General features: G+C 47.4%; 1 protein-coding gene across 3 annotated transcripts in view; it reads right to left on the bottom strand.

The window, feature by feature from the left end:
* Positions 1-17,078, bottom strand: part of LARGE1 (LARGE xylosyl- and glucuronyltransferase 1) — a 354,609-nt gene that overhangs the window by 39,799 nt on the left and 297,732 nt on the right. For all 3 annotated transcript variants that reach the window (XM_075602524.1, XM_075602522.1, XM_075602523.1), the window contains one exon: positions 932-1,044. In XM_075602524.1, the coding sequence (XP_075458639.1) occupies positions 932-1,044 (113 nt within the window). The remainder of the gene's footprint in view (positions 1-931; positions 1,045-17,078) is intronic.

Below are 17,078 nucleotides of genomic sequence, written 5' to 3'. Positions count from 1 at the left end.
CACTTTACCTCCCTGTCTCTCAGGCACCAAAAAATAGTGTAAGCTCACCTGGGCAGAGACTGTAAAGCATCCCATGTATGATGGTGCCTACTGCACACTATACTGTCATTATGAAGCACTGTATGGAATAGTTATTATCTTAATATTAATCTTATTAATCAGCGGCCCGGATCCAATGAAAATTCCCTATTTCCAAAGAAAGCCATATGCTTGCTTTACATCCGTTTCCATTTGTTAACGAAAGACGATTATTTTGTTGAAGTGGTTTATAAACTAAAAGGGGATTATATCTTCAATCGATGCGAAGTCTCGCAGACCATTTGAATGAAATATAAGGTGCCTTTTGGCTAAGTAGCATTTCGTGTATCTGAGTCTAAATGTGCTCCTGTTTATTGTGCGTGCAGTTCTGTATCTTGATAAAACGCTTCACATTAAATATTTACTTTATGCTCTTTACCTGTTTTGTCTTTGTTTTAACAAGAAAGATACATTGAGATCCTTTATACTTCTCATTTTCATTGGCAAAATACAGGGCGATAAAGCCGGAATAGGACATCTGGTCGCGGCTGTTTCGCTGCCGAAACCTCCGCCACTGGCCGCTTCAAAGGTAAGTTTTATTATTTGGTAGGGGGCTAATTTAAAGGTTTCAGTGCTTAAAGTAGGTGGTTAATTTAAGGGTTTTAGTGGTTAGGGCTTACTTACCTTAGCGGTCGGTGACGTGAGCTTCCTGCGGGGGAGATAGTCACGGCGAAGCACCGGCGACCAAATGTCTTAGACCGTGATAAAGCAGCTTACACAAACTCACATGCATTATGAGGTGCGCAGACGTGACGCCAACGCACGTGTGTCTCTTCTAGACGAGTGCCGCAGCCACAATGCTACCCAACCTCTTCTACACTCTTCCATGTGTTTTAAACACATGCTTGCTCACCTGGTCAGCCAGGGAGGTTGAGAGCATGCTCATGAGCTCCCGCTCCGCAGTGAGACGCCACATCTGCTCCCACTTCATCTTCCGCAGCTTGTCCAGGAGGAGCAGGATCACCCCTGGAGGAGCACACAGAGAGGGGAGTGATTAGCTGGATAGGATGGATATGTTGGCCCATATCTACCAAGAGGTGCTGCTCCATAAGACACCTTTTATACCGGAAGACACCGCACGGCGCTATTCAAGCGAAAGGGTCATATCTAGTAAGCCGTGCTGGAAGGTGTCTTATGGAGGGGCACTGCTCAGTAAATATGGACCGTTGTGCCTACTGAAAGCTTGACGAAGGGGCCAGGGGCCCAGAAACATTGCTGAAATGATTATGATGTATAGCAGTGTTTGGATTGTTGTGTTGTTACTGTACCATTTCGATGTTGGTACTGGACCTGGCACCTATAAGTTCTAATGAATACATTTGTGGCTGATTGCAAGTTCTGAATAACTTTTTTCTTAATGAAAAAGCTTGTGCACATTTAATTTAAAAGTCGGTTAGAAGTAACTCGTTGAAGCAGTCGGCCCCAATCTCTTTGCATTGGTCCCGTCCATTGTTTTGCCTTTGGGATCCCCATTTTCCCAATATTTGGGGATTAGGTCCCCCAGAAAATACCATTAGAAAGAATAAGCATATTATACTTGGTGGAATATACAAATGATTGTATGGATGCAGAGAAATTGCCTTCTTTCTCTGTCACTACTGTATATATCTGCTATTCTCACTGTTTGTTGTCACTGTACAGCCTCCTTTTTCTTGGCCTCGTTCTGCATTTCCCAGTGTACCTCCTGTCCTGCTGAGCTCCTCTTTCAAAGGCCCTGGGCCCCCCAGATAGGTAAACATTGTGTTACAGAAAGGACTTCAAGCACAAAGTAATAATATGTACTGAGGGCTGAGAGTTACTGAGACCAGGTGAGATTAAATAAAACACATGTTTTCTGACACACACAAGTAAAAACAAGGGGAAGCGCAGCAAATAAAGCAGATGCAGACAGAAAGTAATATAACAAAGTGAGCTGGTGACTTGAGTTAGTTCTTCTAATCTCATAAAGGATAAAGACAGTGGGCCATATTACTAAGCAGTGTTCTGCTATACGGCACCTCCAGTGCTGGAATACATTACAGCCCATTCAAATACTGTGTGTTCCCACGCCAGAAGGCAGAAGACTGCTTATTAGATATGTTTCTCTATCCAGAAGGTAAAGTGCTTTGTACAGGTATGAGAACTCAACGAGAAGACATCAGAAATATGCTGTGCAGATGGTATAGCTCAGGGGTGTGCAAACTGGGGGGCACAGGATTTTGTTGGGGGTTAGGGGGCGCGGCGGTTGCATTGGCCCCACGCTCTTCCCCGAGGCATTTAAGTTAAATGCCGGGGGTCCGCGCGAGGCCTCTGCAACCTCTACTTACTCTGTGGTCAGCAATATAGGTACAACTGTGAGTAACAGCAAATGGAGTGGGAGAACACAGGGTGGGGGGAGGGAATAAGGAAAAGACAAGGGAAAAGGGGGAGGAATCAAGACAAATAAGGGGGGCAACGTTTAGGGATGGGAAGCCCCTTCTTCTGGCACGTTCCCCAAGATCACAGTGATCAAGGGTACTTCCCTTAAGTCCTATATGGACGGTAACTCCCAACACACTGAACAACTAAAAACAAAATACACAATATGGCAACCTATAAATGAATCTAGTGGTCACTAGTAAATGTATGCCCAAACGAGGCTAGTGGCAATTAGACCAACCAACTGTAGAGTATATCTCAAGGATAACCGGTAATTAGCAGAGATAATCTCAAGCAACAATGCTATCTAAACCAGTAATGCAGGGGTTAATAACAAAAGTGCTACAGGCTAAGCAAGCCAATAATATCATAGGATCAAAGTCAGATAGGCATAAGGTATAACCAGCACTTTGAGGCGCGAAGGGATTACGTGCACCCAGTAGGAGAAACGTCTCAGGAGCAGCACTGGATACTCTGCAAGTCCCTTGTAGATACTCTACTACAGGGGTGGCCAACTCAAGTCCTCATGTGCCCCCAATAGGCCAGGTTTTAAGGATATCCCTGCTTCAGCTCAGTCTACAACTGACCTGTTGGTAGCCCTTGAGGACAGGAGTTGGCCGCCCTGCCCCTCAGTGCTAATTCCATAATACAGTAAAACGGGGCACTTTCCATATACTCGATCAACCCTGACTTGGACTAAACGACCAGCAGAAAGGGTGAGTATGAGCGTGCTCTGTGTCAAGGCAGCTTGGGAGCAAAGAAAGTGCGTTTTCATGCATTGTACCAATGTTTTGGGGCACAGTTGCTTTAACTGTTAAAAAACAGTTTCTTCCATCTGGGGCAGATTGTTAGAAGCTAGAAAGTTGCATGACCTGAAACATGGCGAATTCCTTCATGCAGATTGAAGGGAGAAAAAGTGACCCACAAGTTAATGTGTCATTACAATACATGGGTCCCTCACTCCTCATTTGGATACTGCACAGATCGCAAGCGGACACTCATGGGGAGAAGACTCAAGTGGAATGCTTGCTACATTGATGCACTGACATCGAAGAGAGCCCTGACATACGCATAAGGGAAGGTTGGCACGATCGCTGTACCAAGCTTCCCCCTTCTCCGTTATTAGTGGCCATGTCTCCCCCCCATCCCTTTTCCCAACATCGGGGCTATGATCCCTGGGCTGGTTAAGTTAGGTACCATTTCTTTGGCCCTTTGGGGTTGAATGGGTTACTAATGTATAGGAGAGGGAAGGGGGTAGATAATGGTGGAGGGGGCGAGGGAGACGCCAATGGATGCTATAAAGGAGCGATGAAGTGACCTGGGAGCTCAGTCACGGGCTCCCAGCCCTCCCTCCCTTGGGCAAAAGGCAGAATACTGTATAATGCTTTTAAAGGGTCACATCATGTTTGCCGCAGCAATGCTGGTACATTGGGGTGCACAAAACCCTGTGGGTGGCGTTACAATATGGGGCCTATGATAGACAATGGGGCAGTGGGAGATGTCTCCGCTGGGCGGTGGGTATGGAATGCTTCCTCCGCTGGGTTTGAACTGGAAGGAGACATAGTGCTGGGTGACATCTGGCTGGTTTGATGAAGCCACGGTAATGCGCCGATGGCCGAGTGACAGTTTGGATACTCTGGCTGGGTAAAAGTTGGTTTGGATAATGTTAATATACTTATGGTTTAATAAAGGCTGTGGCCGTTTTACCTCCAGCTTGCTGCTGTATGGTTATTGCATCTTGTGAATTTATGTGGGGCCATAAGTTTAGGTGGAAGATGGATGGCGGAAGAAGAGACCTCGAAGGTTACAAGGTCATGACACTATGGGATGTAGTAACGTGGTCCCTTTCCAAGGGAATCCCCGGATCTAATGATGTCAAATAAAATAAAAATAAAAAAAACACTCGGCATGAATTGCTGTTTTAATACAAGCAAATAATGTTTTATTCTCTCCTGCTTCAAGTTCGTATGTTTTTGGGACTTGAGAAATTTCCAGCCAAAGGTGAATAAAATGTGCATAGAACAACAAATAGAGTTATTCATGGTAAAACTGTAATAAAAGGAAAGTATAGATTTATATCTCGGTGGGACCGGCAGTCAGAGAGGTGTACGTATTACATAATGCTGGGCAGTTACATAGTATATATTAAAAGGTACTATCAATAGACATAGTGTATTTATGGCTAAATGACTGATTAGTCAATCTTATCTAGAGATGCACTGGTGGATAAATACAGGGGACGCTGGATACATGGCCACTACTTTATATGTTGTGTCTTCGTATTGATTCCGCTGCACACTTTTCTAAGACATTCGAGTTCGGACGCGTGTTCACTACGATAAATCCTTGCACAGCTGTGGGACCCATTACAAATGTCATTATTATGGGGAACCCACTGGGACGGGCTGCTGCATTCACGGCTCCAGAGGGAAACTCACTCAATAACTCAGGATATTAGTCTGCATTTCTAATCTGTAACCATTTCAGTGCGGGTGTTCAGACACAAATGTTGGCGGAGGAAGAAACGGCGAGGTTTAGTAACAGCGTTTATAGGGGAGAAAGTTAGGGAGGAGTTGAATGCAACCCTTAGGCAGCGTACTTGCCATACTGGGTGGATAGTGGTGTTATTGACTGTAATGGGGAAGAAACCAATGGGACCTGGTTTTGGAAGGAGTATGGGGGGCTCTGTCTTAGATATATTAAGTTTGAGGGAATGAAGGGCCACCCAGTCAGAGATTGCTGATCTATGGTTTGTGACTGGGCTGGAGGTGTAAGGTCAGGTGCAGATCAATATAGTTGTGTGTCATAAGCATAGACATGAATGATAGTTGAAGCCAACGGAGATAATGAGGTCACCCAGTGAGGGTGAATATAGAGAGAAGACTAGGGGACCTAAAACAAAGGCCTGAGGTACATCAACAGAGAGATCTATAGAGGAGGAGTTAGCGAAAGAGACACTGAGGGAGCGGTGAGAAAGCAAGGAGGAAAGCCCAGAGAGGGCAGTGCCGCGGATGCAATGGGCAGTGCCACGGATAGTCAATAGAAAGAGGTGATCTGGCACACAATCAATGAAGCACTATAATGTCACCTGCCGGTGCCCACGGACCAAGGGGGTCGTCCTACCAGGTCCCCAAGTGATATCCGGGTAAAGAAAATAGTCCAGGCACACGGTCTTATCACAAAGTAGAAAATGTAATCCAGCATAAATCCAACGTTTCAGCTGCACACAGGCAGCCTTCCCGCTCTCACCCTGACACAGGCCGCCTGTGTGCAGCCGAAACGTTGGATTTATGCTGGATTAAATGTTCTACTTTGTGATAAGACCGTGTGCCTGGACTATTTTCTTTACCGCAGTGCCACGGATGCCATGGGGTCATTAGCTACTTTGGTGACTGCAGCTTCAATCGAGTATGCTGTGTGGAAGACTGATTAGCAGGGGGTCTCCGGAGCTGAACCTTATTAATTTCAGCTCCTGTAACCCCCTGCTTCTAAATACCAATGGTCGGCTAGCCGGCATCACATAATGGCCGCTTTTCAAAGCTCCCATGCCCTGCGGGCCATATAGGAAGCCGTGATGTCACCTGGTGCAGTTTCCTATTGGCTGGCGTCACGTGGGATCTCTAAACAGCAAAGATATACCGGTACCCCCTTCGGAAGTAAGTATCTCCGGCAGCAGGGGGTCCACGGAGCTGAAATGAATGAGGTTCTGCTCTGAAGACCCCCTGCTTCAATATTAAAAATGACAAAAAAAATTGCTGCTTGTATTGTTCCTTTAACAGTAGTAAATAATATTATTATTATAATAATAATTATTATTATTAAAAAATCATAAAATTACTCAAGATAATTGAACCCCTTTTCTGGATTGCAGTGGTTTGCTGGCCGCTCCATCACTAAAGATGGTTTATCCTGACTTTATGGTCAGAGGTTTTTGTCTTGCACACCTTAAAGCTGCAGTTCAGTCAATATCCTGCATGTGTGTTTTTTTAATAAATCAGTTCTGTAGTAAGAAAAAATACTTTTAGCATTTTCTGTTTTTAAAAAAACAACTTTGAAAGACCAATTTTCTTGTATTCTATTTTAACAGCCATTTGCTAAGGCACTGCCCCTTCATGTCCTGTCACAAGCCCTGGTACATCCCTTTGTCAGCCCTGCCCTCCCTCTAGCACATGTCAGTGCAGGAATGCTCATGAATATTCATGAGCTTCCACTGAGTGACAAGCAGAATATAAACAAATCCCAGCTTTTAATATGTCACCAAATTTCGACCTATCAATACATGGAGAACGAATTGACCTGCAGCTATACAGTTCTATAGGTAATTAGAGATTGCACACATGAAACTATTGAAGTAAAAAAATAAATGTAAAAAAATAAAAAATAAAAAGACTGAACTGCAGCTTTTTAAATGCTATAATGTTAGCAATCTACTTGCATTTAAAGTACCAGTGCTTCGTGTTTCAGGAAAAAACCTATCTGGTGTATTCTCAGGATACATGTAAGTAAGTAGAGGATCCAGGGCACTTCGGATTTGCAAAAAATAATTTATTCTCTTAGTGGCGCACACAACGTTTCGAACTTCAATCAGTTCTTTATCAAGTGACTTTATCCTGACTTTAACAGGCACATGTGCACCTCTGCAGTTGCTAAAATACAAAACGAACCTGTAATTAGGGTCATGGAATATATCTAATATGGTTCTGTGCTCTTCATTGAGATTTTTATGCACGCGAGTGCATCATTGCTTTTTCTCCCTTCTCGTGAATGTGGTTATCCCTGAAAATTAATATGCTTCAAGATAGAGTAACACAAAGTATAACTGCAGCTGCAAAGCAAGCACGACTAATTTCTCCTCTCACCCGTTTCAAACGCCAAGGCACACCGGATTATTTAATAAAGTCGTCTCAAGTGAATGGAAGTTGATGTATCGTTAACTGTGTATTACCCAGCTTCTCGCTTCATAGAATAAGGGTATAGCAGAGGAATCTCGCACTGACAAGCAGTCAAACAGAGGGTGAGAGAAGCAGGATATGCACCTCTCTTGGATTTGTGCCCAAGGAAACATGCAAGAGAACATGTCTTGCCTCAAGAGCTTGCATTCTAATCCGACAGTCGGTCCATATCTCTGATGGTTTGTTTTAGTCAAGGACAATAGTAAAACAGCCCTACTGCTGTGTCAGACTAGCACAGACCACAAGTCTCAGCTGTGGATGTGGAGCAGATGGCAGGAATTTTCAGCTGAGCTTTAAATACAATGCACTGGGGCCCTGTCCTTGTTCAGCGGGAACATCCTCCGCCCTTCCAGCAGCCGTTGTGAGGATGGACTGCAAGTGATCTCCTCTCCACTGATTTATTCTGTAACAAGGAGATTGTAGTCTGAATACTGACCAAGGTGGGCACATCAGGGAGGCTTTGGGGGACCTAGGAGGGGTTTTCATCTTCCAGTGCCTTACATTGGGCGAGGGGTACGTTGATGAGGGATAAAGCTGGATAACGATGCAAATGCTTCGCCAAATCGACAGATAGATAGATAAATCATGAAATCACCAACAGATAAGTAATGCATTGTTTAATAGCGGGTGTTGTATTGGGTGGAGTTGGTGGCAGTGACAGTAGGGTTATCTGCTGTTTTGTTTGAAAGCCTACGGTTTGTTTTCTTTGTTTAATTAGAGCAGATCCAGATTCAGGCGTGTGTGTTCGTGATGTCACCCGCGTGAAGCGTGTGCGTATTTCGGGCATGCTATATGCGCCGTCGGGGGCGTGTCGAGGGGTGTGTCAGTGACATCACAGAGCTGGTTCGCCCTCATTGGGCGAACCGCTCACGTGACCTGCCCGTCGCACCGAGAAATTGGTTTAAACTGATTCCTCGCGCACCGCGCGCCCTTTCCTGCTGTTGCTCGTGCGGTCCATGGGTGCGATCAATGTCTTAAGGCAATGTGATTACACCGCGCGGTCTGCACCACCATGGACTTAGCCTAAGGCTGCGTTTATAGTACCGGCGAAGGCAACAGCAATGCGACGTCACATGAAAACAAATGCATTGCAGCCATCGGGTGCGCTTATATTAAGCGCGACGCGACGGGTTGTTCGCGATCGCTGGAAGGCATCTCAATTTGATTTGACGTCGCCGGCACTATAAGTGCGGCCTTAGGCCAGGGCCATGGTCAAAAAGACCGCGCTGAGCCACGCTGAGGGGAAACATTATCCCTATCAACACGGCTTTAGACGGCACTTGCGCTCGCTTCCGCAGGCGTGCGGAGGCGTGTGGAATTGCAGCCGACAGACAAATTTAAGTTTTCCCGCTGAGGGAAGCGCAGGGCCGGTCACGTGACTGCCAAAAGCCAATGGCAGCCCGTGACGTCAGCGCCGTGACGTCGGCGCCCTAGCCCCGCCTCCCGCCCCACCTGGCTCCCACCCGGCTCACAAGCGCGCACGCTGACGCTCATGCAGGGACACAAAAAAAGCTCCTGCTTGAGCAGGAGAGCATGAGCGTCAGCGCTGCCCAGCGCTCTTCTTATCACCATGTCCGAGGCCTTAGGCTTCGTCCCCGGTGGCTGTGGCTGCGCGCGTGACGCCGTGTGCGCCGCACACAAAGTACAGCCCTCTGTGGGGCAGGCACCAGTTAGCGTGTGATCACACAAAGTACAGCCCTCAATGGGGCAGGCACCAGTTAGCGTGTGCGCACACAAAGTACAGCCCTCTATGGGGCAGGCACCAGTTAGCGTGTGCGCACACAAAGTACAGCCCTCTATGGGGCAGGCACCAGTTAGCGTGTGCGCACACAAAGTACAGCCCTCTATGGGGCAGGCACCAGTTAGCGTGTGCGCACACAAAGTACAGCCCTCTATGGGGCAGGCACCAGTTAGCGTGTGCGCACACAAAGTACAGCCCTCAATGGGGCAGGCACCAGTTAGCGTGTGCGCACACAAAGTACAGCCCTCTATGGGGCAGGCACCAGTTAGCGTGTGCGCACACAAAGTACAGCCCTCTATGGGGCAGGCACCAGTTAGCGTGTGCGCACACAAAGTACAGCCCTCTATGGGGCAGGCACCAATTAGCGTGTGTGCGTGCACAAACCGCGATGCCGTGACCGCTGGAAGGGAAGACAAAAATGTTCTTTCCATGCGGTGACGCGGTCACATGGTTGATTGGCAACCAATGGTAGCACAGATATCTATCCCTGAGAACGTTCCCAGAAAGGTACTGTAGGTGGGGAAGAAACCGCCCTTTGAAGTTGAAGCAGACATTGTGCCCAGTGTATCCCTAAACCTGTTGCACCTTTCAGTAGCATTATGCCCAGAACAAGGAGAGTTTGGCTTCTGGGTAACTTTAAGATACGTATTTGCTGCTGATTTTGAACAAGCCCCCTTTATTATTACAAAGTGATCATCTCTTGCAGTCTACACAGCACTTTGCTTTTGCATATGATGAGTCCCTGCCTGATTAGCTCACAATGATCCCTACTAAATATGCTGGGAATGGAGCTCACGAAGGAGATGGGATTAGCAGATAAGAGATAGTAGGACTCCCTTGCTGCAGGCTTTGTGCTGTGCTTGTGCATGTGACGTCATGGCCGCACCCCTGCCCCCCCCCGTCGAGGATGCGCACCCCCCACTATGGCCGCGCTTTTACTGGTGCATGCTCCGATGCCCGCGTGCACGCGGTGACTGGGGCCGTAGCCTTAGAAGAGTTGGGGGCAGTTATCACCAGGGCCTGACAAACAAGGCCAAAACCCACTCGCCCCTCCCAAAAAAAGTCACTCCCCCCCTCCCCACGACACATACCTACGACGGGTCCGGTTGCGAGATCCTGACGGCGTCCCCTGGCCTTCTGCGGTCTTGTCGCCTTTAAAATCATGTTTTTTCTCCTGCAGCACTACTCAAAATGGCCACGGGACGCTGTGATGTCACGACGGTTGAAGTCATGAAGTCAATGGGGAATTTCCGCCAAAAGTTGATTGGCTTGGCAGGCACCAATATTAGATTAGACATACATAATCTTCGCGAGCGCAAAAACCAGTCCCACAGATACACATTTAATTGCGCCAACTGGAGCGCTACTGGGAAAGTGGCATGAAATATACAGCAGGGTATAAGCCCCCATGTGCACCCAGAGTGGCACATTATTTAGGTTCTTCTATATGTTTTTCTTCTCATAAGTATGGCTCATTTTAGTTCAATCTTTTGGCCAAAACCTGTTAAGCTGCCACCATGGCAAGGTTAGATCCCTTCAGCGGGTTCCTACACTGCGAGTGTTACACTGTGTCCTGTGTAATTGCTCCGCTGCACGGAGAAAGGGCGACATAACAATGATGTGGGCAACAGCATGGGATGCATGACATGCCCGCGGTGCCTAAAGGGTTCAAATATAGGAGCACTGTTTGTGCTCAACCCCCCCAACAGGTCGGGTCCTGAAAACCTGACCTGTTGGGGGGTGGGGGTTGAGGAGTAGAGGAGCACCCCTGTGCTACAGTATGTCTACATATTGCTCCATATAGAAATGTATCTAATCATTTGCCACACTGGGTGTGCATTGGGGTTTCTTAGATTACTGCTGTATATCTGAGGTCCCTTTCCCAGTTAATGCTCCACTTGGCACAATGATATATAGGAATATGTGATACTGTGGGATTGGGTTTAGCGCTAGTTAACATTGTGTATGTCTAATTGTAAATTGATGGGAGGTATGTGACCCTTCTTAGTTTAAGCTCCCCCATCCCACCTCTTTAATCAGCAGGTCTAAGCACACACACAGGTAATTATAGTGTGTGTGTATGTACACACACATTATGTGTGTGTTTGCGTGTGTATGTACACACACACTATGTGTGTGTGTTTGCATGTGTATGTACACACACATTATGTGTATGTGTGTGTGTATGTATGTACACACACACATTGTGTGTGTGTATTTTGTACTTTTGTACATTCACTGATTTTTTATTTCTTAGGGCACTTTTTTAACTGCACAATATTAGAGTGTAAGCGCTATATGGCAGGGACTCTGTGTACAGCGCCGTACACTGTCACAGCTATATAAAGAAAAATATATATTTTATAGACATAACATGAATGTGGAGAAGGAGAGGCTCTTTTGAGTAATGACACTGACTGGCACTGAGTTTGAAGCAGGGGAACCTGGTTCAATTCCTAGTGTTCGGCTCCTTGTGACCTTGGGCAAGTCACTTTATCTCCCTGTGCCTCAGGCACCAAAAACATAGATTGTAAGCTCCACAGGGTTTTACAGCAGATAGGAGCAGACTGGCAGCCAAGCAGTTCTTATCTGCCGTTTCTGTTTCCATCGCCTCAGTTAAGACTCTGTAATAAAAATTTGCATTTTTCTATTAAAATGTTAAAAAAATAATAATCTCCCTGATTTTGGTAACTGGATCTCTGATAATAATCGTAACCTGCCACATATCTACAGCCCTCCGTGTAGACGTACACTTAACAATGTGTTGCATCCACCTTAAGCAGTGAATTCATGAACATCGCTCTATAATACCCGGCACAGAACGGGTTAAGCAGGTTTGGGCTGCTTCAGAGCCTTATCAGGTGAAGATTGAATTAACGTATTAGATTTGGATTTAGGGGACAGGAGTCTCATCACATAGGAAACCAAATCAATTAAATCTTCCAGGAACATCTGGAGCAGGTTATTGCTTCTCCGAGAAATCACAGCCAAGATACGGACAGCAGCCACAGGGAGCGATCACTGCATGCAGCCAACACACCGACATCTCTGCACGGGGAGATTGATCCTTTAACCCCTTTGCACCCAGAGCGGCCTGCAATGCTTTACAAAGGATTAACTGCCTCCCAGCTGGAATGCATTGCAATACCCTTTGAGTGCCCTACTGACCTAAAATGTGCATGATCAAGGCTGGCACCCTGGAGGTCCTTGTGCTTTGTGGATAGGAGAGGTATCATAAGCACATTGTAAGGACCCGGGAGTCACGCCGCCCTCGGCGTGCTCCCCACTTACCCGCGGTGCCGCCGGGCCCTTCCGCGCCTCGCAGTGATCCTCCCTCCAGGACGCCGATCGCCATCTTGCCTAAGCGCGCGCGCACGGCAGCGTTCTCCTTCTAGTGCCGGGCCGGGGCGTGCGCCCGGTCACGCGCCCGCAGGTGCGGCCACACGGAGGCGCGGCCACACGGAGGCGCTCCAGCCTCTTAAAGGCACATCTCCTCTTTTCAATGCTGCAAACAAATGTACCCTTTCTTCTAGGATCGATAGTCCCTCCTCCAAGAACTCCCGTGGACCTATCCCTGTCTCAGCCTGGCCCATCTACACACCCCCACCTTGCTACTCTGCCATTGGATCCTCTTACCTATATATACCCTGCAGCTTCATTAACTCATCGGCTGAGCATAGAACCAGTTCTCATCACTCTCTGCCTCCCTAGTCCTGTCTTGTCCTGTCTTGTTTTGCAGTCTTCCTCGTGTACCGAACCGGCTTCCCCTACGACTATCCGCACCTCTGGCATCCCGAACTTGGCATACGGCAATATGTCTCTCCGCACCTCTGGCATCCCGAACTTGGCATACGGCAATACGTCTCTCCGCACCTCTGGTACCCCGAACCCGGCAAACGGTAAATGATTACGTCCCTCTCTCTAACCCCGGACTTGGCGAACAGCACCCTCTATCATCCGTACCTCTCCTGCCCCGACTCGGACTCCCAGACCACTCTACTCTCAAGACGTGCCCTTGTGGCTGTGGGTGGCGTTATATCCTATCCCACCTCAGCACCGCGGTCCCGCCTCGTTTGTGGTGAGCTCGTCCTGACACACATACACACACCATATTGTATCTATATATTTGTCTTTATTACCCTATTTCCTCAATTCTAAGACGCATCTTTTTTTTTATTTTCACATGTCTGAAATTGGGGTGTGTCTTAGAATCGATGTATTAAAAAAAGTGTCTACAGTACTAACCCCCTCTTTTCACTTAACATGTTTCAGGAGAGGTCCCATGTCAGCGGAGGACGAAGTGTGCGGCGGCGGCAGGAGATGTCCCACGTCTGCAGATGGTTGAAGATGGACAGCGGGCGGGAGTGCGGTGGCGGCGGCAGGACAGGTCCCACGTCTGCAGGTGAATGAAGATAAGAAGACAGCGGGTGTTCAGTGGTGGACGAGTCTAATATATCATAATAGGAGGAGCAGAGTGGCATAGGGGAATGGCTTGGGAGGTGCACACTGTAACACCGGAAGTTGACCGGTGTCTGACTTCCGGTTGCAGTGTGCACCTCCCTAGCCGTTCCCCCTATGTCGCTCTGCTCCTGTTCAGCTCTCCTGCAATTATGATCTCCTGCCGTCAAACCCCACCGCACGCCCGCTGTCTTCTTATCTTCATTCACCTGCAGATTTTGGACCTGTCCTGCTGCCGCACACCCACCCGCTGTCCATCTTCAACCATCTGCAGACGTGGGACCTCTCCTGCCGCCACCGGCCGCTTCATCCTTCGCTGACATGGGACCTCTCCTGAAACATGGTAAGTGAAAAAGTAATTTTCCTCGATTGTAAGGGCCAAATCGATGGTGCGTCTTACAATCTAAGGCGTCTTACAATCGAGGAAATACGGTATATTATTATAGTGATCAGAGATTGCTATTGGTTATATGTAGTTGCAAAAGATCGGACACTATCTTCAATTCTAATTCTGTTGGCCTCTCTTCTAATTTATGTTGATGCGCTACAGTAGAGCGCTGGACTGTGAAGACAAAACCCGGTCAGGCTAGCACAGAGGTGGGAGGCGGCGACTCAAGGTTGGGAAGGAAAGTACGTTCTACCTTTGCTTGTTTTCTAGGGGAGGAAGATCTACAGGACCGCTGAACGAGATCTGAACGGAAGACAAGAACATGATCGCGATTTGCTTGAGGTATCTGGCCGGGTAGTTACACCTCCAGGAACCACTGGGTTAATGGTGCAGTTAGTCTGACACTGGGGACATGCGATTGCTATTACAGTGAACAAATGCCCCTGGATCCATTCCATCGATACACTATACAAAAGAACATGTCTTCTCTTCAAGTTACCCTTCAGGAGGAGTTGGGCTGCAGAGGAACAGGCAATGGCATTCTGCTCCGAGAAGGGTAATAAATAAAAGAATCCCCAAAGAACAGGGTATCTCCTGGCAATTAATGCCCCTGGGGGAAGTAGAGTTTCCCTCTTTCCCACATTAGGTAAAACTGACTCACATTGGTAGAGAAAGAAGAGGCAGAGGCCTCAGAATGGAGCCGTTGCCCCCATAAGGGCTGAGAGCCTCCCAAGATGTTTCTGGCGGCTCTACCCAATCGCCACCCACAAGGCTATTCATGCTCTGGCATGCGTGCCAATGGTGGGTGGGAAGCCGTCCAACTCCAAGATGGCTGGGGGTTCTGGCAAAGCAGGAGAAGCTCAGTATTAAATACCCTGTGCCACAGCAACAAGAACTACTAACACTCTGAATTTCCCACACCCCCATCCCTGGAAAGGTATTATTTATGTCTAAAAGATACTGTATGTTTAAGATCCAGTCTATGGGTCCATCATCACAGCTTCGCAGGACTGTCGCGCCAGCCAGCTTAAGGGTGTCAGGAAAATGCTAGGAAGAGAGGCTCCAGCTGTACGGTCGGGTCTATGGTTCAGTTCCCAGAAGAGATTGGGCAGACTGGAGGTGCTCACTCATGCGGTCGGGCTGGGCCCCTACCTATGTCAGGTGGAGTAAGCTGGGTGTCAACTGTACGGTTGGACCTGAGCAGCCACAAGAGGGGACTGAGAGCGGAGCATTCCTGAGCGGGGTTGGGGAGACTGGCCTGGGTTGGCCTGTTAAGGGTTTCCCCCATACTACATGCAGGAAGCACGAGTTCGTCTACATACATCGACTAGCGGCTGGCTGACATTTTTTTTTTACAAAATGTTGTTAAATAACAAATCTGTATCTGTGGCCTAATTTTACTTCCACTAGAAACTTTTCCACACAATTTCTCGGGTATATTCGAAGGGTAGGTACGTTAAGCCTTTATGTCCCTCCATAACTAGGGCAAGTTAAATGGCCCATATTTGTAGATGTGTTGCCCTGCCATTCAAGAGGGTGTATTTACTGAAGTATTCCTGCAAAACATAAGAAAGACCACCGCAAAACAGCACCAGATTCATCAAAGAAAAGCAACCCCATTGAAAGCACTTTGAGGTTTTCCTTTGAGAAATCTGGTGCAATTATTTTGCTCTGGTTTTACCCCAGTTTTGAGGTGCACGAAGGGGTTAACCCCAGTAATCGGCGCTCTAGAGTACAGGGCAAAGATCCATTTATAAAGTCCATAATAACAAATCCGGTAGGCTGTATTATAATCCCTCCAAAGCCATTTCACAAAGGTGTGGATAATGAACACAGGTGGGGGGGGGGGAGGGTGAATATAGCGGAAGAGGGGAGAAAAGACTCATCGGAACCCTCACAAGTGAAGTGAGAGACCGGGAAGTATTCAACCTCTAAGCTCCGCAACCCCCACTATTCCTGCTAACACACACAGGCTCCGGAACATCAGCAAACAACAATACGTAGCTGCTTGAACACCGAAGTAAGGCAAAGCAGCCAGGATCCCGGGTTGTAGAGAAGGCGTGCCCAGCCGTAATGACGTACTCAAGTACCCCAGTTTTGAAGCCGAGACACTTTAAGCAAATACCCCCACTATGTCCATCCATTCGTAGTAATAGCCCATGCATATGCAATTTATTAAACTCAAGGAGAGACAGAGAAAGCTTGGCATAGGGTCAGTTCTTGGAGTATCTATACAGCTGATCTCTCTAGAATAAGTTGCAGAATAGTGAGTGTCAATCATGACTGTCCCAATTTTCCTTGTAAGAAAGTTGGAAATCTTCCACTTCCGGTCAAAGAAAGAGGAAGAAGCCCTGGAACACAACATGTTGTACTGTCTTGGCATGGAACAGGGGTGGTGTCAAAGTTTAAACAGCAGTGCATATCAAAATGCATGTAGAGCAGTGTTTGTAAACAAGGGTTCCCCGGGCATCCCTAAAGGGTTCCCTGCAATTTTTAGGTCAGTTGAAAATTGTACCAAATACAGAAGAATTTGCAATGCATCTGATCTCACAAGCGCTATTAGAGAGGGTTGGGGTTCCTTACAATCAATCTGATCTCAGATACTATTAGAGAGGGTTGGGGTTCCTTACAACGCATCTGATCTCATCCCTCTGGGGACTAATTAGTGTAAGGGGTTAACCGGGTGGGATCCCTCTGGTATTGCCCCCCCCCCCCTCATGTGATGTAGGATACATAGTGACCAGTGGTGTCATCAAATGGAGATAGAACGGTGTATATATAGCTCCACCCAATTTTTAGGTCAGAGGTCCCTTGGAGTTCTGATAAGGGCCTCCCCGTGAGTCATGTATACATTGTTTACGTATATATAGTTATGTGTATTAAGGATGTCCGGTCAACATTTATGGTTTTCAGTTAAGGAACATGCCCTATATAGTTAGTGCCAATAGTAATGGCCCAAGATTGTTCTCATGCAGGAAGAGGAGTGAGCATGTGCTCAGCATGAGTTCTCAGAGTAGAAGCTCCGGAGCCTAAATGGATCGGCCCCACCGGAAGGTCCTCGGCA

This window comes from Ascaphus truei, chromosome 5 (assembly GCF_040206685.1).
Source record: "Ascaphus truei isolate aAscTru1 chromosome 5, aAscTru1.hap1, whole genome shotgun sequence".
Classification (NCBI taxonomy): Eukaryota; Metazoa; Chordata; class Amphibia; order Anura; family Ascaphidae; genus Ascaphus; species Ascaphus truei.
This window is presented reverse-complemented; position numbering and strand designations above follow the sequence as displayed.